Source organism: Emydura macquarii, unplaced genomic scaffold, assembly GCF_026122565.2.
Source record: "Emydura macquarii macquarii isolate MOO-44397 ecotype Brisbane River unplaced genomic scaffold, CSIRO-AGI_Emac_v2 contig_2863, whole genome shotgun sequence".
Taxonomy (NCBI): domain Eukaryota; kingdom Metazoa; phylum Chordata; order Testudines; family Chelidae; genus Emydura; species Emydura macquarii.
In genome coordinates this window covers 1,480,493-1,506,154 of record NW_027133000.1, presented here as the reverse complement: position 1 = coordinate 1,506,154, position 25,662 = coordinate 1,480,493, and the positions used below count along the sequence as shown (strand labels likewise).

The following is a 25,662-nucleotide window of genomic DNA, read 5'->3' as shown; positions in this document are numbered from 1 at the left end:
ATGAGTGTGGGATAAAAATCTACTTATGGAAACCAAATTTATCTTTATTATTCTCCATCACATGATGGCTGCTGCTAACATTCAAGACAGTAGTAATAGGTGCATGTGCATTGTTTTAGGTGGGCACACAGCAATCATTACAAAGTTCAGAGCATAGTGCAAACAAACAATTCCAGGCTCAGCCCACTACAGCAACACACAATTCTGTGGCTCAGTGTTAAAATGCTCCTTCAAGGCCTCCCTCAGCCAAATAGCCCTCCTCCCCTCCCCGTTGAGCTCCTCTTATAGCCTTGTGTTCATAACATACAGCACAATACTGAAGAGCAGTGCAGGATCCATTCTGACTGAGATGGCTGGTTCGCAGGTTACCAGGGCAGTTGAAAAGCAGTCCCTGCAGCCAGTTGCACAGTGGGATAGCTACCCACAGTGCACTGCTCTCTGTATCAATGCAAAAGCTGCTACTGCGTATGTGCTCCACCAACATAAGAAGCATAGTGTGGACATGTAACCGCAATTTAATTAAAGCGGTGGCTGTATGTAACTTAAATCAACTTAACTTTGTAGTGTAGACATAGCCTAAGAAATGGTGCCAGGATCAACAGCAAGCTGCACCTTAGATACGTGCATAGTAAATAATAATTATAATGTGAACTACTGTATTGGGCATTGTAGTGAGGGGGCATGGCCTCCCTCTGAGATAAACAGGGAGGGACTGCCACTCAGGCCCAGGAGGGTGGAGCCAGAGAAGCCAAGCCTGCCATGCCGGAAGCAGAGGGGCGGAGACCTGACAGGAACCAGAAGTATAAAGGGCGGGACCTACAGCTCAGACAGGACGCAACTGCTGAAGGAGAAAGATGTTTCCAGTCTGCTGATGCAGAGAGGAGCTGGAGAGGAACCCGCTTACCCTGCGGACCCACCGGAGCTGGTGGCTGACTGACCCAGATGGCGAGGGCTTGGTGGGACTACTCCTGGTAGTATGCCCCGGGGAAGCTGATGCTGACCCTTGGCCACAGGTACAGGGGTGAAGGAAGTAGCCCAGGGGTAGCTGACTCAGTTCTGGTTGGGCTCTCACTTGAGCCTTTGTCAGTGCGTTTTGGCTCAAGTCCCGCTGATCCAGTGACAGAATACTTTGGGCCCTGGGCTCGGATGCATTGGAGTCAGGTGGGCCTGCATCCCCAACCTAGGGTGGTCACCTCATCCCGGCCTGTAAAGCCTCTGAGGTTCATAGACTATTTGCCTGCCCCACCTTGCCTGAGGGGCTGGGCCTACAGACTGTTTGCTTGCTCTGCCTAGATGCTACAGACTGCTTGCTTGCCCCACCCTGCATGAGGGCTCAGGCTCCTGATGGTGGAGAGCTAATCCTCTGTATAAAATTTGCCTACACATGAGTGACAGTGAGGGGGCGTGGCCTCCCTTTGAGACAGACGGAAGGACAGGCCACATCCTCTACAGGCATGTGTAGAAAAATTACATCTGTGTAGCGACTTTTCAGATTCTTCTGCTTTTATAAACTAGAAGGTTCCATTGGAGTTATGGTAATAATTAGTAAAGTTTAAAAACAGAATGAGACACTAATTGGGAGCCGTCTCCTCAGTCACAGGTCAAGCATAGTTGTCAGGTGCAGTGTACATATTGCCTTTCAGCCTGACTGTTGCATTCCATCTCATAATACATTGTATGAACCACTCTGTCTTGAAGTGAAAAGTGATTCCGTTTCCACAGTAACAGCTCCAGGTTTTTTCCCATAACAGTAAAGGTTAAGTGGGCTGTCTAATGTGTGTTGGTTTTAAGGTGTGAATAGGGGAACAACAATGACTAAGAAGACCAACAACGTTAATTTCACTTAGTGTAGGAACACAAATCAGAAATCCACTAGAATCCTGTATGCAAAGGTACTTAGCACATCCCTCACCTCTGTTCTGGGTTGGTGTAGGTTGGTACAGCTTCTTCACTGCAGTGTTTTAAGTGAAAACAAGCCCTAGGACTGGTTAGTTTAGAGGAGATGAATTAGAGGGGCCATGATGCAGGTATACAAAACAATGAATAGCATTAGATAAGGTAAAGTAAGGTGTTCCTATTTGCCTTTTCTCTTCATACAAGAACCAGGGGACATTAAAACTGAAACCATCTGCAGTATGGTCCTTTCTACATAAGAGAAATATGAACTTTGATGTAGTTATGCCAGTACAAACCCTTAATGAGCACACTGCACTGACATAAGGTGGAGCTTATGCTGGTGCAATTTACTTGGGTAAGTATGCCTCTTAGGGATTTGCTCTGGTGTAACTAACTACATTGGTGTTATTACACCTGTGCAAATTTCTCTAATGTAGCCAGGATCTATTTCACTTCTGATGTCAGACTGGTGAATTAGCAGCACAGCCCAACCTCACATTGACTGACTGGTTGGATTCAAGAGGAAGATTGTACATTGGAAAATGTCTAAATACTATTTTTATTTTTTTTAGCCCCAGGCACTGCAGAATGGGTTAAAGAGACAGAAATCATTTTTGGGATCCTCTTTTGTTCCCTTTCCCCTGGGCAATTGTTTCTTCGGTGGCTTGTTTTTACATTAGAACCCCGTGAACAAAGCGATTTTTCACGTTATCCCATTGGGATGCCAAAGGCTTTTAATTGACCCTCTGTGTTGATATGACCATCCTTCTTCAGAAACACAGGTCACAAGAAGGAATCACTCTTTCACTTTTTTCCCAGTTCTATGCTGTACACTATAGTCATTGACACAATGGCGTTTAGCCATCCAGCTGAACCAGACGTGCACATATTTTTCATAACTAACACTTATGCTTCCATGGAACAGCTAAATACAGCCTAATAAATTGATTAAATTGTTTGCCTTTTCTCCTAGACACAGCAGGGACTCGAAGCACTCCCTTTGCTGTGAAGGAAACAACTGCCCAATAAATGCAACATTTCTTATTAGGTATGTGTATCACTATGACACACAGTTATTGAAATACCACCAAACAGCACAGTCTCACCAAATTACATTTAGTTGTTTGCCTGGACTTTAAAATCATGTGGCAAATTGTAGTTTTTTCTCAATTCTCTTTCAAGCACATTAGGCTTCTCTATTGTATGTTTCCTCGCGCTTATGACTAATTTGGAAAAAACAAATAAAAAAACCCCCAAACTGTTCTTTGACTCTCTGTGCGTAGTTACTTGGATGAGTACAGAGTGTAGGAGGTGAGCACACTTGCTAAGCTAAGTGCACAGCTTTCATTAAAGTGGATCTGCAAAAGATTTTGAATGAAAGTTGATATTCAGGGGTGTACCAGGCATTTGATGCCCCCTGCTTGAGGTTCTACCACCTTGACACACCATACCCAAGGGAGGTCTCCTTTTGGGAGAAAACAATCAGTTTAGACCTACAGGAGACCTCCTCTCTGCCTAAAGAGGCCAACCAGGATCAAGTGCTAGCAGAACCAATGAGAACTGGTCCTCCAGCAGCTAAAGATCCAGGCTCAGAAGGCAATGTAAAAAGGGCTGTTGCTTCCTCCAGGGGGCAGTTTTGAGACAGGGGAAGGATTTCCCCTATCTTAATCCAAAAGCCAAGCTTGGTTGGGGGGGCTAACTCTGATTACACCTATTGGATTGAGCCAGTGAAAGAGGGTTTTTATTTTACATTGTGGAATTTAAAGCCCGGGTCACCATCTTGAAACAGATCAATTGACTGGTATAAAATTAAAGGGTGTTTGCTTCATGAGATGTTCCACTGGGCTTGTGCCATTTTTATTCTTTATGAAAGATAAAGAAGACCTGAAAAGGTTCCACCCCCCTCAGCTTGTGCTTTACTTTAAAAATTATCAGGAATGCCAAGTTTGCACTTCTCTGGTTTTGTTGGAGAACCTTCTGGCTGCCTCAGAGCCTCCGTACTGTATTATCTTGTCTCTTGACAGAGGGAGCAGTGGTGTTGCATATTTAAGGAAAACTTATTTTCCCAAAAATGTTTTAGTCGTAGTTCTGTAGCTGTTGACAAAATACAGAGGGTTAAATAGTCTGGCTAAGAATTCTTTCCCATCTCTGTTGTTCAGATTTCATTCTCTTGACTCTCTTGGGTTGTAATTATTTCAATATTCTCCAGTCCTTGGCAATAGTGGAACCCTAAAATCTCATTGAAGGTAAACTTGTGCAAAGATCCTAGTGCAAAATTAGATCTATTTTTGTAATCCTTGTCCTATTTACTATGCATTATTTATATTCTGATTGTGTCTAGAAGACCCAATCACTGTCCTAAGCTCAGTTCCTGCCTCAGACTTCATCCTCACATTTTGTTATAGCGCTCACTTGTTACATCATGTCTACCACTAGAAGGTAAGCTCTTGAGGGCAAAGAATCTGTTTGGAAAACACTAACAAATTTTGGAAGCTAAAACTATAGAATAACAAATATTACTACTTTCTCCTTGTTCTAATACTAATCAAGGTCTCTTCTTCTAACTCCTATTTTTTATAGGCTGGTAGACTGCACCTAGAAGGAGATTTAAGCTTGAAAGACTAGCACTAATAGATGATGAAGCCCAGCTTGGCAGGGGTAGGCTGAGCTTGTATAAAGCCACCAGGCGAAGAAGAGGGCTGCAGGGGAAAATAACAGGATTTTGAAGCAAGCAAACAGGAGTTGCTAGAGATAGGGGCCCTGGAGTGGAATCTGAAGTAATGGGTGGGCTCAGGTTCGCCTACCAGCCACTGAGGCAGTGGCATAGGATCTGGCCTTGGAGCAGAAGACTGACTGGAACAGCATATGGACAGCTGATCCAGTGGGCCTTTGATACCATGAAAGGGGAGGACTATACAGTGACCTGGCAGGAGGTCATAGACCTGAGTCATGAAGATGGAACTCAATGACTCCTGGAGAGTGAGGAGGAATATGGTGTGAGCAACTGTTGGAAGGGGGCATCTGACCTCAATGGAGCTGATCCTCAGAGGCGGCCAGAAGGAGGGACTAATACTGAGTAAACCCCATGACAAGCCCTCACAGATCTGCAAGGAAGTGATGTGGAAAATAAATGTAACTTAAAAGTCACAATTTAAAAGTGAAATCTCTCCAAGTATATAAAATGTGTGAATTTTTATTATCCAAAATTGAAGTGGGTAGCCAATAAAACTGCTGCATAGATATTTAGGGATCCGTTATGGCTGCCTGTGAGGGGAAGTTAGCAGAAGGAACCCCTCTCCCTCCTAGTGCACCCATCTAAGTGACAACCAGAGTGTGGTTGGTTTTGCTTAGGAATGCAAGCAGTGGGAGTCTCCTATAGTGCTTCAGGAAGCACGTATTGGGCAGGTGGGGGTGTGGAACTGTCCTTTCTATGCACCAGTAAGCACTAGGAGGTTTTCACTGAAGGGAGGGCGAGCTACACCCTTTTAGAACTGCCTCAGCTGAGCACACTCACCCTAGTGCCCTGAGAAACTTTGTGCCTTAAGGAGGCAAAACACCTCCCTCTCTCATTAGGAGAGCACTATAGGTGCTTCCCATACTCCAGTGTTCCAGAGACTTGCATGGCCACAGTTGGCCTATAGTGTCATAACCTAAAGGGTGGATTTATCACATCCTTAAAAACCACGCAAGATCCCTAGAACAGGTGATTGTTATGATGTGTGTAATTAATCCATCTGATTAAAACAACCTCAGACTACAGGCATAAACATACAGCTTGAAATCTGCTTTCCCTTCCCTGTTGACTGAGCCACACCTTGTTTGGAACTCTATATGGCACACACACGTCTGAATAATATGTGGCTGAATAATATATTGCAAGTAAACATCATTAGAACAATGTTTTGACTCTTTTCATGATATTTTTACTTTTTCCAATCATTTGTTTCATATTTTAATATCATTAATAGTATTGTTATAGTAAAGAATTAAAGTTTGCCTAATCATCTGAGTAGGAAATACCAAATTGGGGGACGGCAGGCTGTTTAGTACCTGTGGCATTGCAGTCAGGACTCCCTTTTGTAGTTCTTACTCCTCTACTGAAATGAAGTAAGGATGGACTAATGGCTACTGGATCCAGTCTTTATTGTGAATGCAGTACCTCATTAGAGAGGCTGCACATTTTTTATTTGTATGTATTAATATGGGGATTTAATAAAGGCCTGCTTCCAAGGGGAGTGACCCTAGCTTAGAACAAAGCTACTGGGGGTACGGTATGGACAAGTGTTCTTATATTATCCCTTCATGCCATTTTGTAGGACTCAAAAAGACAGTAAACATACCAATTACTTGCATGGGTGGTTCCACGTCTGCTGTGGCTTCTTCCAACAATGAGAGCAGTTTGGCTGATATTTGATGGACTGATTCAATGTTGCTAAACAAGCCATCCACGTCAAACCTCACAACCTGATGGAATACAAATATTGAGCAACGACTGATAGAAGCATAAGGAGGGACATTGAATAGTGCAAGCTTTTTCCTGCTTAGCTTCAAGTGTTCAGAACTTCACAACATGCCAGTTCTGCAAAAGTCTATGTAAACAGCCTTGCTGTAATTTCAAGGACACATGTGCAGTGTTTTAATTAATACAACTGGGCTAATGCAGTTAACAAGGGGCACTTTATCAAGTGTATTTAAACTTATTTTGAACAATTCCTAAAGGGAATATGTGTGTATTGGAGAGAAGTAAATATTAGCTAGCTAAAGGAAGAGCTTTCGCTGGCTAAAATGTTTACTCTTTTCACCATAGAGAAAAGAGATAGTAAAATGGAAAGTGACAATTACAAGAGAGAATCTGATTCCTTTATCATGTTACCCATAGAGGCTGCATAAACTGAGTTCTGGTTGTTCATATACACAGGTGCCACGTATCAGGCAAGTAGCCTTTCTGGACTAGAAGAGACCATTTTATGTGAGATGATAGAGTAAAATCAAGGCAGTGTATTGTGGCTAAAATAAACAGACTTGTAATTATTAGAGAGACAAGGTGGGTAAGGTAATATCTTTTATTAGACCAACTTCAGACCCAAGAGTTCTTCCTAACCTGAAAGCTTGTCTCTCTCACCAACAGAAGTTGATCCAATAAAAGATTACCTGACCCAACTTTCTCTTAATATCTGGGGACCAACAAAGCTACAACAACACTGCATATATAGATTTATGGTTAGTAATTAATATAATCTATGGGTCAAACTCTCTGCAGATTGATATAAACTGGTACAACTTCATTGACTTCTATGAAGCTGAACCAACTTACACTAGCAGGAGATCTTAATATACAGGGCAAAATTATCTCCCTGCTTATTTTGAAATAGACAAAAATATTTTCAGAAAATATACTTTTCATACTGGTAACTTGCCTCCATGGACAGAAGGACAGTGATTAAGGTTATGGAACAATTAGTTACCCAGTATGTGGAAAGGCAGAAAACTAAAGGCAGTGTTGATTTTGGCAGATAGGCTGGTACTTCTGAACATGCCTGTCCATTAGTAATAGAACTGTGTGTTTACACAGCAGCTTACAGAAGAAGTCCAGGAGAATCAAATTGCATATTATACTAACAGAATCAACATCATGTTTTAATTGCTTGTGTAGTTGATTTCTGATTATATAGGTTAACATTTTTGCTTCATTAAGGAAATGTGAAAGATTCATCTCTAGCTCAATCTTCTAGACACTAATTTTTTCTGGTTGAAGCAATATGCCCTCAAATAAATAAAATACAAGCTTTGTGTTTATTTACCTCAAATGTGGTTATTCACCTTAAAAATAATCTTAAGTGTGACATTTTTAGAAGCCTTCTTTAAAAAAAAATACAGGTTATGTTAAATTAAAAATGTAGGGTTGTGATCTTCTTTTTGTAAGCTTTTGCCTTTTACCAGTGGATCTCTGATATCTTTCCTAATGCAATATGTGTGTATAGTATTCATAAATACATGGGCAAATAATAACTAAGGCCTAAATTGGTACATGTGCCTAACTGATAAAAATAGCAGACGATGGAGAAAATCTTTTCCACATGATGGAGAGCAGCAAGTAGATACAGCAGGTTGCTCCAAATGCCAGGAGCTGCAGAGGAGAAAGCTCTCACATCAACATTGGCAAGACCATAGTGGAGACCAGTGCTTAGTGGGGGGGGGAGAGAGAAAAGATGCCATGTTGTCCTCTCAGTAACACCAGCAGATGCCAGAGTCTCTACGGCTTGTCTACATGGTGCCAGTGAAGGCCATGAGAGCACTTTACAGATGTGCTCTAAGGTATTGTGCTAGAGGCCCTACTGGTGCACATTAACATGAACTAAGTATTTTATAGAACACACCAGCAAGGTCTACATCAGGCAGCTATAGAGCAACATAGAGCATTTTACAAATCACAACCTTCTAATGTGCTTTCCCATGCCTAAAAGAAGGAAGGATTTCAGGAGAGGTAGAGTCAAGCAAGTTGAAAGATAGTTTGGCCCAAGCACCCAAACTGTTTTATATGGAACCATATATCCATAGTTCAGATAAGTGGTTAAAGACCCAGTGTGGATTCTGAGCTGTGCTAGTAGCAAATAGCAGCTGCCTGGCCTTCACGGAGGCTGTGAGGTAGGAGGGCAACTTAAATTTGTCTGCCACAACCTGTTGCACACCAAGCATATGAATGCTCCTGCCTGCAGAAAATGCTGGTACTCTAGCACACAACTGCCCCAGAATTACAGATTTTTGAGAAAAATGTGCTCTCTGAATAGCAGCAAAGCAGGTTTGAGGTTTCTGTGGAAGAGCGGAATGGGTATAAACTGAACAGTAAGACCTGCAGGAAAGATGTAATCTGATCCATCCTGCTCACATTTAGCTTCACTATCTAAAATGCAAATATCTCCTGGGTTGTCTTGCGTAGCATTTTCCCACAACAGCTGTTCAAGCAACCATGGCGAGTCTGTTTGAATGAAAGCAGTCTTCAAGGTTGAAATTCACCCTGGTGTGAAGGACCCTTACGCCCCTTAAGGGGAGGAAAGTTAGTATAGTGGAGTTTCCCTGAAGGGTGGTGATGGGACAAAGTTCGGAGGGAGGTTGGTGCGGGGGGCATGTAATCTGTGATTACACAGCACCCTGTCCAAGCTGCATGGAGGAGCTGAGGCTGCTATTCTAGTTCATTGCCTGGAGTACTGGCCATGGGATGTAGGGTGAGGAGGTCTGAGCTGCAGACCTTTTTCTGCCCCGTTTAATCCAGTTAATGCAGGTAAAGTGAATTTCACCCTGAAAGCTGTGAGCATTTAGAATATTCCTGCCTGCCTTCCCTGCAGCAAGCCCTTCAGAGCCTGCTCCCAAAGATGAGGCCTAGAATTGCACCTGGCTCTATACTATTCCCTCGTATCATTTGACAGACATCTGTGTTTGTTTTGATTGAAGACAGAGCAATGCGGAATTCAGCTCTCGGTCAAATCCGCCATTCCCCCAAAACCAAAAACCCAACACTTTCTTACCTGCTTGTTTCTCAAGGGCTGAACCACTTCCCTGATGCATAGCGCCAGGTCATTGAGGTAGTCTCTCTCTGTCTGCACCAGTTCTGCAATGATTTTTACTCTCTTGGCCATCATTCGCCTGATCAGCTGCTCTTCATTCTCCTGCAGTGAAGTGACGGGTGATATGGACCCTGCTTGTGGTGCCATCTTTTCTGTTAAAATTTAACACAGGAAACTTGTGAGAACTGTCGTGTAAGAACCTGTCCCACTGTCATACCTAGGCTGGTTTGATACACCAGTGTATTGATACATGTTTAATATATTCAGAGTCATGGACTATGCTTGGTATATCTCAGACAAGGATAAAACCTGCTTTGGTGCCTGCAAGTAAGGAAGGCCAAACAAGCAGGAGACTCATGGTTTCACTGCCCTTGAATGGGGCGCTTCACTGTGGGAATCCTGTGAACTGAGGAGTATAGCTCCTTCCAGGGCTTGCTCTGTGTTAATGCAGGGGGAGAATATGGGATAAGAAACAATGCTAGTATCCACTGAAGACTCCCACAGCCACCTGGGCAATGAGGGGAGAAGTATATTCAGCAGAGTAGCTACATAGGAATTGCTATGCTGGATAGGGCCAGTGGTCCATTTAGTTCGCTAACCTGCCTCTGAGTGCCCAGTAGCAGCTGCTTTGGTGGAAAAAACCCCACAACAGGCAGTTATGGGATAATGCTGTGGTAATCTGGGGCAGGTAACTATAAAAATTTAGGTTGGGATTTCTGGAAGAGCTGAAGGATTTAGTTCCCTATCTCTTATTTAAATTTATTAGGATTTGGGCATCTAACTCCCTTAAACTCCTTTGGAAATAAAATCTCATCCCTAGATTAACTCTGGGGCGGGAAAAATGTCACCTTCCTATGTAAGGTGAAGTTTGCATTTATATGAACCTCACTGAAATAACCTTTGCCCTTTGCACCTAAAGATGCATTAATGTGAGAGGATTCTGGCTCAGTTATACAGGAAGGTGTGCTACAGATTCATCTGTCCATGATGATGAGGAAATCTGCAATTCTGTCAGATTAGGTTCTTTTGGATGTTGCTGATATATTCTAGGAGAATGAGGGCAGCCGTGATATCCAGTAACAAAGGATCTAAAGGGCAGGAGATATGGGGATCAGACCATTCATGACTATTTTTCCTTATATAAAACCTAAAATACCTATTTTATCCCAAAAATTTGGAAATGTTCCTTTGATGCTGATGAATCATATACATGTGTTATAAGTAGAGAAAACAGGAAATCTTCATCTGTAATGGTGTTCCTTCCTTCTACTTGTTTCTAAAAGATTTAGTTTGCCAATCTGGCAGATATATTGTGTGACCTGTGTAGACAGGTCGTGTATTTTATCTGTATGCACTGATCTACCTCTTTTTCACAGAAAAATTGCTTAATAGGAAGAGAAATTTTGCAGGGTATTCTGATGTTTAAGATACTGCTAGCCACAAGATGGTGTATAGAACCAACAAAAAATGGACATACCATTACTGACTGTAATACTAGTATAACAGTTTGGCAACAGAGAGACTTACAGCTCAGTGGCAATGTACTGGAACCCTCTATTGAGACCCAGACTCTTATGCTTTTTGTGTCAACATCTTGTGTACATCATATTATCTAACAAGCCAGTAACAAGACGTATCTCTTAGTTTTGCAAAGTGATAACCAATATTGAACATCCTGTAATTTATGGATGAACTGCTTAGCAGGAGAAGGGTCATAAACATTCAGCAATGCTTGCATAAGACAATGTAGGAATAGGTCTCTGGTACTTGGGATGATGTTTATGAGAGAACCAACAAGCTTGCAAGATGGAATATTCTCATTTGTTCTCCATCATGGGCTATACATTGTTATGGATTTGATATGTCGTCGTCACCTTCTATACTATAGTTATGCTGATCATGGATATTCAGAAAGGGCAGATGTGTTGCTAATCTTTCCCTCATCATATGACACACTTGCTAGTAAGACTGTGAGACCATGACTTTTTTTATCAGAGCATTTCTTTGCCTCAAATTTGATATTGTCAAACACAAAGGATGAGCCTGAATAAATTTGTAGGCCTATTTATTTAGACACTTTTCAGTTTAGATTTTTTTTTTCTCTTCTTGGACAATCATTATTTCCACCATTGAGCTTCTCAGCCGTGATGTGCAAATATAAGATGGGTGATCAGAAGGGGTGAATGTTTTCTTCAGATCTAAACGCTGCCCATCAAAACTAGGGGAAGGATGTTTCTCCTCTCCAGGCCCAATTGATTCAGATTTTTAGGCCAAATTCAGCCCTGATGTGAACAGGCTATTACTGTACCCAACTATTGGCCCACACTAGTGAAGGGGAGAACAAAGGAGTCATTTGTACCTTTTCACGGCCTCCTTCCACTTACTTCTCATTTCCCAGCTCAAGACATAGGATCAGAGCTTTCCTTCTGCTTTTTCTATGCAATAGTGCACTAATTTTTTTATAGAAATCTTCATATGTAACTATATTTAAAAATTCAGAGCCACTGAAAATACTGCAAAATTGGAAATCCATGTAAATTCTATGTGTAGTGATCTCTGCCCAAAAATCAATATTTCCATTTAGGTGGCATGTGAAAATAATTTATCTACCTTGTAAATTAGACAGTTTCTGAAAATGTGCAGAGAGCACCAGAAAATATGAAAAATCCCACTCTGTCTGGCTATCAGGACTAATAGGACATTGTTTGAAATGTGAATGTAAACAGACATCTTGAAAAGAAAATTCTAATCTTATACTATAACTTTTTTAAAATGAACAAATTAAAACAAATGCATCCCATTATGGGCTTCAAGAGTTGTTCTTTTGGTTTGTCATTCAAATTGCTTGATCTGATTCAATCCTTGTATTTGTCAGTACTCATTTATTAGTCTTAATATATGGTACATAATATACATATCAGGAAATAATTACACTTGACCTCAACAGAAGGAAATAGCTAGGAGATATTTCAGTATATCTTGTTTTCTTATAGAAGTAATATTTTTAATAATGTTTCCTTTATTAAAAGTAATCTAACTTTATATTTTTGCTGAATATATTTGCTTTTTCACTTTGGATGTGCCTATCTCTATACAATCAACAGGGAGCTGAATTGATTATTACCGCAGAACTTGTGATTTTATATTCGCTGATTGCTTTTGAGCCCTTTGAGGATATTAATAGCATTCTATGGTCAGAATGGAAAGAAGGAAAGCTTGAGCAGCAATAGCAAACACATACTTCAAATATAGGCAGACTTTTCAATGTGTATCGACAGTGGTATAAGTCTGGTGGAGGCAGGGGGAAGAGACGAAAGAAGTATTGCTTAGGTTCAGTGCCATCACACTTCCTGTGCACCCAATGTTCTCACTGACGGAGAGTGGTGGGTTACATGTTAGTGAGTATAATATGATAAAACAATGCTAGTGATCCTAGATGGTGAAATTGCCCCCTCTGCAGAGGGTCAATGCATGCATGGCCTACCTTTTGAGGGCTCAAGTATATTTAAGTGGTGCAAAGTCAGGGCCAGATTCAGGGGCAGGCAACCCAGGCGACCATCTGGGTTCCAGGCTTGGGGGCCACAAGGCTCAAGGTGCTGTCTTTGTTGTTAGGGACAAAAGGGAAAATAGAATGTTTGAAGTAAAATGTTTCAAGTATTCTGTAAGTGGATTCATTTTTCACTAACCTCCTAGAATGTTCTATCAGCTTAGAGGAAGGAAACACTTTTTTTTTGTTTTTTTTGTTATATATGGTATGAATAAATACAGATTTACAGATCCTAGCGTGCAAATTTATCATCTTACATGATGGGTAAATAATACATGAAATCATGCATCAAAGTCACGAAATGGGCTACAAATGCAATAAAAAATAAGGTATTCAAAAGTTTAACAAATGGAAGTGGGGGTACTGAAGATGCTCCTCACCTGGGGTGCCCATTTGATCTAGAGTCAGCACTGTGCATAGGCCTTATGATACTCTGCAGTCAGGGGCATTTCACCAAAACTGAAGAAGCTATGAAAGTAACCAGTGCATATGAAGAAAAAATATATATAGTATTTTGAACACAAGGAGAGAAATATTACAGTATAAGTGGCCTTGAATAAGCTGCCAGGCCAACGAGATTTCTCAGAACCACAAATAGTTTGTAATTAAGTAATTCAACCCTCAGTCATTATTTGTTTTGCATTAGGTATAGAAAAGATCCACATATTATATAAAATTCCTCTTCAGTTCTTTGACATTACACTGTTAATTCTGTGTGTGCTGACAGGAGAATAGAGAAATCCCCATAGGAATGTGCTGGAAGAGAAAGCTTATTGCTGTGTGACAGAAGAATGCCTTGACTGTTAGTGCTATTAGCTGCAAATAAACCTTTCCAATATGTCATGGACTGATGTATTGCAGTCTTATGCTACTTGGTTAATATTAGTAACAGAAGACTTGATGAAGGGCTACATCCAATGATATGCACATGTCAAGCTTTGGTATGGATCATCTGCAAGGATTGTCAGGTGTCCGTATACCCAGTATCTAACAATTTTGGTTAATAAAACGTTTATTAGTGGATCTGACCGTGTGTATGGAGGTGGAATCCTTGTACACTTTAAAAATATTGGGTCCTAGACATAATCTAAGGGAGTGAAGACTATTTCAGAAGCACTTAGGAGCCTCAGTCATAGATCCCATTGTGCTAGGTGCTGTACAAATCCAGAACAAAAAGATGGTTCCCCAAAGCGGTACACATCAGTGTAACTCCAATGATTTCAATGGAGTTGCTCCAGATCTACACTGGTGTAAGTAGAAGCAGACTTACACCTACTGAATAGAAATTTGAGGACAATATGACTTGTTGCCTTATATGATCTCAATACAACTGGTATATTTATACAGGTGTATCTTCTGCACTTGTGTAAACTATGCAAACCTTTACTCCTAATTTTACTTTAATTCAGTCAAAAAACCAGCTGCTGCTAAGAGCAGTGCTAATTTTGCAGTTCAATAAGAAATCAGATCTATGTATATTTAAAATCTAAGCATAGTCCAAAGCATGTAGTGGTTGCGAAGAAGTATGTAGGCTTTCAATGAGGAGATGTAGAAGAAACAGGAGTTTGGAAAAGCTGTCAGCTGACAGGAAGAACCCTCAGTGAGGGTTAGGAGAAAGAAAGAGGCTGGAGGAGGGGCTGTTCTCCGCCTTTGTAACATCAAAGGCTACAACACTCCAAGAATACTGCAAACAATTTGACATTACAGCTGATCAAGTACACCACTAAAGTGACAAGTCAAAACAAGGGTATTAAAAATATTTATTACCTTAAAGTGAAATACTGCAAATCACTAAATCAGATACTTTCTGGAAACCCACCTTTTCCATAATTCCTCGGACAATAATTCATTCCCCTACGCCAACCTGTTATATTTTAAAAGGAACAAACATAACAAGTAATCTCTTCAATTTATTTTGTGTGTCCTCCCTCCTTGCCTGATGGCATGTCTCTGTCATATCTCAGGTACATCTTCACTACAGCAGCACAGCTATGGCACTGTAGTTGAGGGAGATAATCCATCTTTCTGAAAGGGGGTCTCTAGGTCAAAGGAAGAATTCTTCTGCTGATATAGCTGCATGTATACAGGGGGTTAAGTGAACCTAACTATGTCACACAGAGTGCAAAATTTTTCACAGCCCTGAGCAACAGTTGATCTAATTTTTAAGTGTAGACCTGGCCTCACTTAAGCCCTAATCCTGCAGACACTTATGCATGTGAGTAACTACACTCACTGAACTCAAGTTACTCGGGTACAAAAGTGTTTGCAGGACAGAGGCCTTAGATCAGTCTAAGCCTAGCTACGGTGCAGATAACAATGAATTTCACTGCTGTTGGTCCAAGTTTTATAGCAAAGATCAAACTAGGAAGATCAACAATTTGCTTTAAAAACTAATTACCTAACCACTACTTTTTTATATGCTATTTAAGGACAGTAGTAATTTAGTCAATTATTCAATCAAAAGCAAATTACATTATTTGCGGGGGACTGAGAGTCAGAATTCCTAAGACGCATCTAAGCACTTATAAGAACCCCATCAATGTTTCTAAAAAAATCACAAGCACTAATGAATGATCTTTATGACACCCATGTGCAGAAGTGACATATTATCCCCACTTTACTGGAGAGAACTGGTGGTATAAAGAAACTAAACAACTAAGCCATGGACAGATCCAGGAATCAAATACAGATCTCCTGAATTCTAACCCAGTGCCTTAACCAAAGGAGTTTTTTATTCGTAATTCTGCCACTGACTGAGGCCTGGGCTACACTATAGACTTCTGTTGACCAAAGTCAGTTTTTGCACCAAAACAGTCATGGTGTACATACTGCAATTCCACCCCCACCCGCTGACCCAACTCCCCTGATTTTGTAACAAAATAAAACCATCTTGATGAGAAGCGGGGAGTTTTTTGTGCCAAACTTTTAGTGACAAAGCGTCAGAGTAGCCCCTGCACTTGATTCTGTCATGGTAAATGCTTCCAGAAGGTGTCCCCAATGCCCACCCTGACCGCTCTGGCCATCAGTTTGAATTCTGCTGCCCTGCAGCCATCCGTCCCACCCCCTTTAAAGTCCTGGGAATTTTGGAAATTCCATGTCCAATCCTGCTTGGTCGGCATGGATAGCTCACGTCTCATCTTCCCAGCTGACCATGGCAGCTCCACGCACCAAATGCTCTCCTGCTTGGAGCACACCGGAGTGTCTGAATCTGATCGGCATTTGGGGAGAGGAGGCTGTGCAGTTCCAGCTCCGCTGCAGCTGAAGGAACTTCGATACCTAATGTCAAATTTCTCATTTCATGGCGGAGTAGGGCTATGAATGGGACACGCTGCAGTGCCATGTGAAAATCAAGGAGCTGTGGCAGAGGTACCAAAAGGCTAGGGAGTCAAACTGTCGCTCTGGTACAAAGATCTGCTGCTTCTATAAGGAGCTGGAAGCCATCCTCAGCAGCGACCCCACCTCCACCGACATGAGACTCATAGATACCTCCACTGGCCTAGGGGCACTGAACACCAGACTCAACCCTGACAAAGAAGTCGTGGATGAGGAGGTCAAGTTGGAGGACGATGCGGAGCAGGGGACCGTGTCGTTTGGTGATGCAGGGCGCCAGGACCTCTTCTCAATTCCGGAGGGTTCGAGCCAGTCCCAAACCTCCAGCTCTGGCATGCAGGATGCAGGAGAGGGGAGCTCAGGTAAGTGATTTTTTTGAGCTGATGCTGCTCAATTACATGAGATACAGCTGGCCTTTGCTTTGTTGCATTATACAGCTGGTTGAAGGCATAGAAATGCACAACAGTAGCTGTAATTCGCATGTGCTTCCCATTCTCCTGTTCAGCTAGGCAGTGCAGTGGAAAAGTGTGTTAATGCACACCGAGATTTCCTCCAGAGAGATCTCTAGGAAATTTTCCTTGAGGTACTTGGCAGAGCTGTTTTCTTTCTTCCCCCATTGTAGGAAACTTTCCCGTGCCAATTGGCAATCACTTGTGCAGGGACCAAAGCAGCACACAGGCAAGCAGCATAGGGACCTTGTTTGAAGCTGCTCGCATGGAGGAGATGCATCACTGCTTATTCTCAGTAGTGAGATATCGGCTACTATGGCTCCCGCCTGCAGAAAATGGTGGAACAATTTGAAATTTTGTCCCTATCTACCTGAATCAATACCCCAAACAATCACCCAGGACCTTTTCCCCAGCTTGAGTGCCTCCTCTCCTGGGCACAACTCACCATGCTCTGGTTGATCGTTAAGCTGTGCGCTTGCCAGGGGACATTGAGAAAGGTGTATTTTACAGTAATGAATCAATGGTGTCATTGCACTTACAATCATGTTTCTGTTCATTGTTTATTGTGCTTCTACAGATGTGTCCTTGAGGGAAAACCCCTCCACACCTGCTGAGCACCTGTGGCTGATAAGAAAACAACCATGGAGAGGCAAAGAGGAGATGTTCCAAGAACTCCTCCAATCTGCTGAGATGGGAAAAAGAAGAAAAAAGGGCATGGAGACATACTGTGTCCAAAAATAAAAAAATGGATAGTCAGGAGAGGAGGGAAAATCAGGAGCGAGTGATAGCAGATCATGAGCGCATAATAAAAGCCATGGGGGAGCAAATGAAGCTGCTAAGTCACTAATAATTGAATTAATGCATGCTTGCCACCCTCCCTGCCACCAATATAGAGCTGCTTTCCATGCTTTCACCAAACTCCACCCACACATTCCTACCAAATTCCTGGCTCATCTCGGTACCCCATTCACTCCACCCCTTCAGACAGCTTCCAGAATGATAGCTGGACTTACACCCAGCTGTCACAGATCACACTGCCCATCACTGCTTTCTCCCCTCCAGCCCAGCTTTTTGTGTGTGTTGTAAATAATCATTATTTAATAAAGACATACTCTGTGAAGAATAAGCAATCTTTATTTGTCTCTTGCACACATTGATACACAGTGCAAGCTGGATAGCAGTCATAGCATGGCACAGCGCTGTTTACAAAGACACTATATTGTTGCTCATTGTCCAAATGGCTCCTCAAGGCCCCCCTGATTCGAATGGCCCCCCGTTGTGCTCCTCTAATAGCCCTGACATCTGGTTGTTCATAGTCAGCCACAAGGCAATCCATCCCTGTGCTCCACAAAGGGGAAAACTTTTCATCCTTAGCTTCACAAATATTATGGAGCACACAACAGTCAGCTATAACCATGGGAATATTTTCCTCCTTTAAGTCTAACCTGTCATAAAGGCATCACCAGCGAGCTTTTAATTTGCCAAAGGCACATTCAATGGTCATTCGGCACCTGCTCAAACTGTTATTGAAACATTCCTTGGTGCTATCCAAGTTGCCCAGGCTTCATGAGCCATGACAGTAAGGGGTAGGCTGGGTCTCCCAGGATCACAATAGGCATTTCAACATCCACATAGGAATCTTTTGGTCAGGAAAGAAAGTCCCCGCTTGCAACTTTCTGTACTGGCCAGTGTTCCTAAAGATGTGTGCACCATGCACCTTCTCTGACCAACCCACATTGATGTAAGTGAAACGCCCATGGTGATCTACAAGCACCTGCAGTACCATAGAGAAGTACCCCTTCCTATTGACGTACTCTGTTGCAAGATTGTGATAACACAGCTCCAACAGCGGACTTCCCAACTCCAAACTGATTAGCAATCAACCAGTAGCAGTATGGAGTTGCCAATTTCCACATGTCGATCGCCATGTGCTTCTCCACCAAGAGGGCAGCTCTCTTTCTGGTGTCCTTGTGCTGCAGGGCAGGGGCAAGCTCCGCACAGAATTCCAGGAAGGTGGCTTTGTGCATTTGAAAGTTCTGCAGTCACTGCTTATCATCCCAGATCTGCATAACGATACGAACCCACCACTCAGTGCTTGTTTCAACTGCCCAAAAGCAGCGGTGCACCTTGTGCAGATAGTCTGTGGGTGCAAACAGTAATCTGGCATTGTTTGTTTTCATGGCACACAGCAGGTCAGGTGCCTCGGATTCCAGTTCCGACTGGGAGCTCATGATGTACTGCATGACCAGCCACGATGTGTTCATAACACTGACAACAACAGTGGAGAGCAGTGCAGGATCCATCCTTTCAGATAGAGATGGCAGGTGCACAGGGAACTGGGGCCATTGAAAAATGCCACGAAACACAGTTGGAAACCCATGGAATGATGGGATGGAAATCACTGTATCATAGGACGTTGAGCATGCACCCATGATGCACTACAGTCCTCTCTGCCTTCCCATAACTTCTGGTGGCACAGGGTGGCAAGTTGCACAGTGGGATAGCTGCCCACAGTGCACTGCTCTCACTGTCGGTGATAGAGCACCAACTGTGGACATATTTTGGCAACACAGGGTGCTGTGTGGACAGGCACAAGCGTTGTAATTACAAAACTTTTTGATCATCGCTGTAACTTGCGTTGACAATGCTTTTCAGTGTAGACAAGGCCTGAGGTGCTCTGTGACATCAGTTGGTGCCTAGGTTTAGCCATATGTAAAATGTGGCTAATAGCACCTCACTCCCTTTGAGTGACTTGATTGATGTTTGTAATGCACTGTGAAATTTAAGAATGAAATGATGCTATTGAAGTGCAAAATATGCTGCCTTTCTCCAATGGAATAGTTTTTTTAAATGAATGAAACATCAAGATGTTGAAAGACGACTCACACTTGATGAGTGCATTAACTGGATGTTTCTGGTATAATCATTATTTAACACTTGTATAGCTATGTGATTAAGTTTTAAAGTGAAAAGCCCTTACGATAGGATAGGACATTCACACCTCTTGAAATCCTCTTATTTCAGTATCTCCATTCACAAAACTAATTGAGTGCTCCTGGTTATCTTTTCAACCAGGGGTCTAATAACTCTTCTTAGGCCTTGTCTACGCTAGCACTTATTCCGGTAAACTTTTGCCGCTCAGGGATGTGAAAAAACCCCACTCCCAAGCGACATAAATTGTGCTGGCATAAGGACTTGTGTGGATAGCGCTATGTTGGCAAGAAACACTTGAGCAACAATAGTTTTGCTGGCATAAGTGCTAGTGTAGATAAGGCCTGAGTGTAGATGCTTCCTACATTGACAGAAGGAATTTCTCCATCAATTGTAGTTAATCTGCCTCTTTGAGAAATGGAGAGAATTCTTTTGTCAGCCTAGCCATGTCTACACTGGAGGTTAGGTCAACATAACTATGGTGCTCAGGACATAGGGTGATATTACTTTTAAGTGTAGACCGGGGCCTAGTGAATGAGCTGAAGCTCTGACTTAGGCCTGGTCTACTCTTAAAGTTAGGTCAACATAGATAAATCAGTCAGGTGGGGCCGGGGAGGGAGAACACATCCATGAGTGCCATAACTATGCCAGCTAACCCCCAGTGTAAATGCAATTATGTCATAGAAGAATGCTTCTATCAATGGAGCTACATCACTCAGAGATGATGTTCCTTCAGCAGTGGAAAAATCCCTTCTATCGACATAGGCTTTGTTTGCAGTACGGGGTTATACTGGCATAGCTCTGGTGACCTAGTGATGAAAAAGCATTTCACTGTCCATGCCCATCCAGTCCTTGTCTTCTGAATGTCTAAGAAGGTGCCAATTATGATGGATCCCACAGTTCATTGCTCTGAGACTCCCTGTGGAATTCCCAACTATTCAGGTAAGATTCATTTTGCAGAGAGCACACATTGTTTCATCCAACCATACACTACCAATTACTAGAGCACATTTTGGCTCGTTAGGGTGCTTCTACATCTGGACTGTATCTGGGAGGTGTAATTCCCAGCTTGGGTAGACATACACCAGCTAGCTGCATTCAAACTAGTGCACTGAGAGTAGCAGTTTGGCCCATCCAAGATCTTCAGGCTGCTAGCCTGTACCATCACAGCCATGCTGCTATTTTTAGTGCTCTAATTCAAGCAGAGCTAGCATGTCTACCCAAACTAGTAATTACACCTACCAGCTGCAACGTAGACAAGGAGTGTCTGTTAGGAAACATGCTAATAAGGGGCTAATAAGGATATGATAACTGGATACAAAGTCTTCCAATTGTGTGACTTAGATTCAAGCCAGTAGGCCCCTGGTCCTGACTGGTCTCTTGCCACTTCTACAGTACAATTAGATAACATGGTGGTAAAAATGCAAGTGACCAGTTTACCATCAGTTTACAGTCCTACTGTCCAGTTTACAGTCCTACCTCAGCTCCCATCGACAGAGTTCCATTGGTGGTAGTCCAAGAATGACAGAAAATTTTAGGGGCTTATGTACACCATTGGGGTAAAAGTTTGCCAACACACAATTTTTTAAACCAGTACAGTTAAAATGGTACAACCCTCTAGTATGGATGAAATTGTATTGGTAGAAAGGTGCTTATACTGGTATAGCTTATTCCTGTAAATCAAGGGGGGAGGGTACTATGCTGGTCATATAAGGCACCTTGATACTGGTATAATTGTGTCCACACTGGGAATTGTACCAATTTAACTATTTCAGTTAAATTGGTACAAAAACTCTGAATATCAGACCTAAAGTTCTGTTTAAGCTACAGATGCTACAGTGGCATAGCTACATCGCTGCAGCTGTGCTGCTGTTGCACTGTAACTTATATGCTTGCTACAGAGACAGAAGGAGTTTTTTCCATTGCTGTAGTTAATCACCGCTCAGGAGGCAGTAGCTAGGTCAATGGAAGAATTATTCCGTCCAAAGTTTAGGTCACTTTAACTCCCTCTCTCAGTGATGTGAATTTTCCACATCCCTGAGTGATGTATTGTAGCTAAGTCAACCTAAGTTTTAGGTGTAGATCAGGCCTAAGTCTCACTAATGCAAGCCCTATTTTGCACTCGTACAGTGCACCTATATTAGGGGTTTTCAACTGGTGTTGCACAGTAAAAGATGCTCACTAATTTTCCTAATATAAACCGGCCTAACATAAATACCATTGCAGACAAGACCTTTCATATGTGAGGCCTTCTCAACAGGACTGAGGCACATTGGAAAAGGGCAGGGGTTTCTATTGTTGCCTCCCATTCTGTTCAGAGGGTGTGGCCAGATCTGTTAAGCTAGGTCTTTCACCTGAACTAAAATTTCTTTTAAAAAAAAGTAAAAAAGCTAGTTCAGAGAATGTTTGATAAGACACTGTCAGATCAGTGGGTCTGTAGATCTTAATTTTATTAACAAGTTTGACCAACCCTGCAGATTTCCTTCCCCACAAATAAACCCTGAATTATCTCTGCTAAAGATCTGCTAAGTGTAAGTTTGCAGGTCCCTTTCCAAACTGATTACAGTCCATTTTCCTATGAAAAACAACAATTCACTAGAAGAAGACTATAGTTCTGAAATACCATAGCCCTGCTCTTCTCTCACTTCATGTTAGTTTTGCACTGCAGTAACTCCACAGACTTCTGTGACTTCCTCACTCCTGATTTACAGCAGTGTAAATGAGAAGAGACTCAAGCCTAGTGTGTGTGAAAGGAAGAAGTAGCACCTTCAATAAAGGTCACCTATCATGTATTCTGGTATATGCTAATAGTTAAGTTCCTTTTCTCTTTTGGCAGAACTATAGAGTTAAATTTTCCCCACTTTTCTGATGTAATCATATTAGTATTGCTGTTTTGTCAAAATATTAAGATGTAAGTAACTCAAATTCCAAAGTGTGATTTGTTTTTCACTAAACAGCAGCACACACATAGTGAATTTCTCCTTTGTTGCTTAGAACATTGGAAGAGGAAAAATTAACCTAAAGCTCTTCACACGTCTTACTACATCTGAATAGGTAGCATTTTAGTCACTGAAAGGAAATGTCATCACCAAACCTGTCGACTGCATTTCAACAGGTCAGTAGCTATGTAGATTATATTTTCTGTTTGAGGAAATGCTATTCCCTTATTAAATGCACAAAAACCATACATACTGTAGTAAAACACATTATTGTTTTATTCCCTGGATACAAGATTATTGCCATGAAAGTTATTCTGATGACGTAGTTCATATAACTATTAGTACTGTTACCAAAAATACCCCAACCTGGGCACTATTAATACTGTTACCAAAAGCCCCAACTGAGCAATGAACAAACACAGAAATAAGACAATTCCTCCCTGAAGCTTTATATAAAACATTTATGCAACTTTTCATGTTTCTGCTTAATTTGAAGAACTGGGCTGAATTACCAACCAATTCAGAGATTGACATAATTTGGCAATTTTAGATTCAGATGGATAAGAGAAGAACAGGCAAATTTTTCTTTTATATTTCATCAGGTTTTAACTGAAAAAAATCCCTTGCCACCTCTATTAATTTGATTTATTGTCTATCCCATTCCACAAAACCATATCAGCTCATGCAGAGACATATTTTCAAAATACCGAAGAACCGCTAGGTAATATGGCTAACATATAAAGTAGGATTTCAGTTCCATGTATGTTATGTACTTAGGCTTTAAAAAGCTGGACATCATATCAATCCCATTTGGAAGCCTGTGCAAGTGACTTTATTTATAGATATAAAACCAGCCAGGAACAATTACCATAATGGGGGGGGGGGAACAGTCATTTAGATTATAAGCACTTTGGGACAGGAGCCACTGGTTTGCTTGTTCTTTATTTATAGGGTGCTGAGCACAGTGGGGTCCTGGTTTCTGCTAGGGCTGCTGTGCATTACGGCAATACAAATAAGAAATAAGTAGATTTTTTTTCCAGTTACCTTGTAACTTCTGGTTGTATTCTGTCCGGTCAGACTGGCTCCTTCTCAAAGTGCCAGAGTTACACTGGTCCACAGAAACACTGTTCTCAACAACAGTGTCTGTCTTTCTCCTCTCCAGCATGTACAGTCTGTGCTTCAAGAAGGTCAAATTCTTCCTCTTGGCTCCCATGCCTTCTTTCCCAGGGGCTTCTTTGGTTTCCATTTGCAGCAGAGACAGCCCTCTGACCCACACTGACTTGGGAGAATCAGTCGATGTTTAGGGAGCTGAGGTTAGTGCTTGTGTCCCAAGGGAGAGTAAAAGCTGCCCTTTCCTTGTCAGCTGAGCTCACCTGTCTTTCCCTTTTAAAAAAAGACTCCCACAGGTTGTTCACGGTTCCCTGGCTCAGAGGCTGCTGCCACCTCTACAGCCTCGCAGGGCTCCACCCCTATGAAGTCATCCTGCTCTGCTGCTGCTGCTCTTGCCACCTGTTACCTGAGAGACCAGCAGCAGCAGCAGCAGCAGCCCGGGGTCGGGCGAAGGGCTACGCTCGCTGTTAGGACTGGAGTGACACCGATGTTTGCGCGCAGGGGGCCTCTGTTGAAAACAGATTCACGGCCCGTTGACAAACTAGGATTTTCAAAGCGCTGTTTAGACAGTGACCGGAGGGAGGAAGGGAGACTCTCCCCCTTCCTAGGGCTGCGCCGGCCGGGCATGGCTGCGCTGAGCGCTTTGCACCGGCTAGGTGGGGACTGGGGAAGCCTGTGCACATTGCTCTGCAGGGCAGGCTGTCTGCAGGCTCGCTCTGGTTTCCCCTCCCCTCGGTTCGGAGCAGAGCCGAGCGGGGCCATTAGCAAACTAAAGCTGAAGTTAATCCTTTTACAATGGCTGCCCTGGAAGGTTTCCCCTCCCCTGTGTTCATGGGACAATAACTTAGTGCACCAAGGACTACTTGGGCACGCTTACTCCAGGGCTTTTCCTTTCTTCAGTATCAGTGTGAATGGATAGCTCAGTGCAGACCAGTTCCTCCTCCCCATCGCCCACCCAACCCCTTCTCCCTCCCAGGGTCTAGAGGCTCAAGGGGAGAAGACGCTGCTCTAGTACAGTGGTTTTCAACCTGTGGTCTGCAGACTCCTGGGGGTCCGCCGATTATGTGTAAGGGATCCGTGAAAGGTTGTCATTACCACAGAACAGTGGTTTTCAACCTGTCTGCAGAGTACACCTAAGATTTCCAAAGAGGTCTGCACCTCCATCTGAAATTTTTTAGGGGTCCGAAAACAAACAAAGTTTAAAACCACTGATCTAGAATTGACAACAGAACAGAGCCGGGGTCAAATGGGTAAAGAAAATGTTGCCTGAGGTAGGACATTGAATGAACCTGAGGGCTTGCTTAGGTTAGGGAAACTGGCATGTTTCACACTGGTACCACGTGACAACATCAGTGGGCCAGGGTTGCATTGGAGTGACTGTTACACCATTGCAGATATCCTTGACCTACATAAACCCAAATGTAGCCAGGAGAAAAGTAACATGGAACATGAGGAAGGAACCAAGAAAAATATAATCACCAATAAGGGAGAGAAGAAGGGATAGTGGGACCATGGGAAAGATATACAAAGGACTGTACTCCTAATTATATCCTCCTGGTGTCTTTGCGCTTTGAGATCTCTGGTTGAAAAGCATCTTATGAACTTGCCAGTCTCCCACCCTCACTGACTTCAGCAGCCATTGCGTCAGCCCCTGCAAGAGATTATAGTGTTATTTTCAATTGTGCCTGGCATTTTTAATATTGACATATAACCTGTCTGAGAGAGTCTATCAACACAGTTAAAAACACCAGCAGCTGGTGACTCATCTACATTAGGACCTTGCCTACACTCGGGACCCAGCTACCCTTTGGTGGCAAGCAATGGATGTAGCTGCTTTGATGCTCATGCCTAAATCCTCATCCTCACAAGGAGATAGGGTTGAAGGACCCACCTTAACT

General features: G+C 42.5%; 1 protein-coding gene and 1 long non-coding RNA gene across 3 annotated transcripts in view; one reads left to right on the top strand and one right to left on the bottom strand.

The window, feature by feature from the left end:
- Positions 1 to 23,945, bottom strand: part of ARHGEF38 (Rho guanine nucleotide exchange factor 38) — a 64,376-nt gene extending 40,431 nt beyond the window's left edge. Inside the window, exons 1-3 of the mRNA XM_067568219.1 lie at positions 23,699 to 23,945; positions 9,420 to 9,610; positions 6,237 to 6,360 (exon numbers count right to left, since the gene is read on the bottom strand). Coding sequence (XP_067424320.1) covers positions 6,237 to 6,360; positions 9,420 to 9,610; positions 23,699 to 23,900 — 517 coding nt within the window. The 5' untranslated portion in view covers positions 23,901 to 23,945. The remainder of the gene's footprint in view (positions 1 to 6,236; positions 6,361 to 9,419; positions 9,611 to 23,698) is intronic.
- LOC137166475 (uncharacterized) lies at positions 853 to 5,276 on the top strand. Of its 2 annotated transcripts, XR_010923707.1 has the most exons (4): positions 853 to 1,013; positions 2,870 to 2,944; positions 4,238 to 4,335; positions 4,477 to 5,276. It is a non-coding gene; the product is annotated as an uncharacterized lncRNA (long non-coding RNA). The 2 variants fall into 2 exon arrangements; XR_010923706.1 differs by lacking the exon at positions 4,238 to 4,335.
- Positions 23,946 to 25,662: the final 1,717 nt, after the last annotated feature.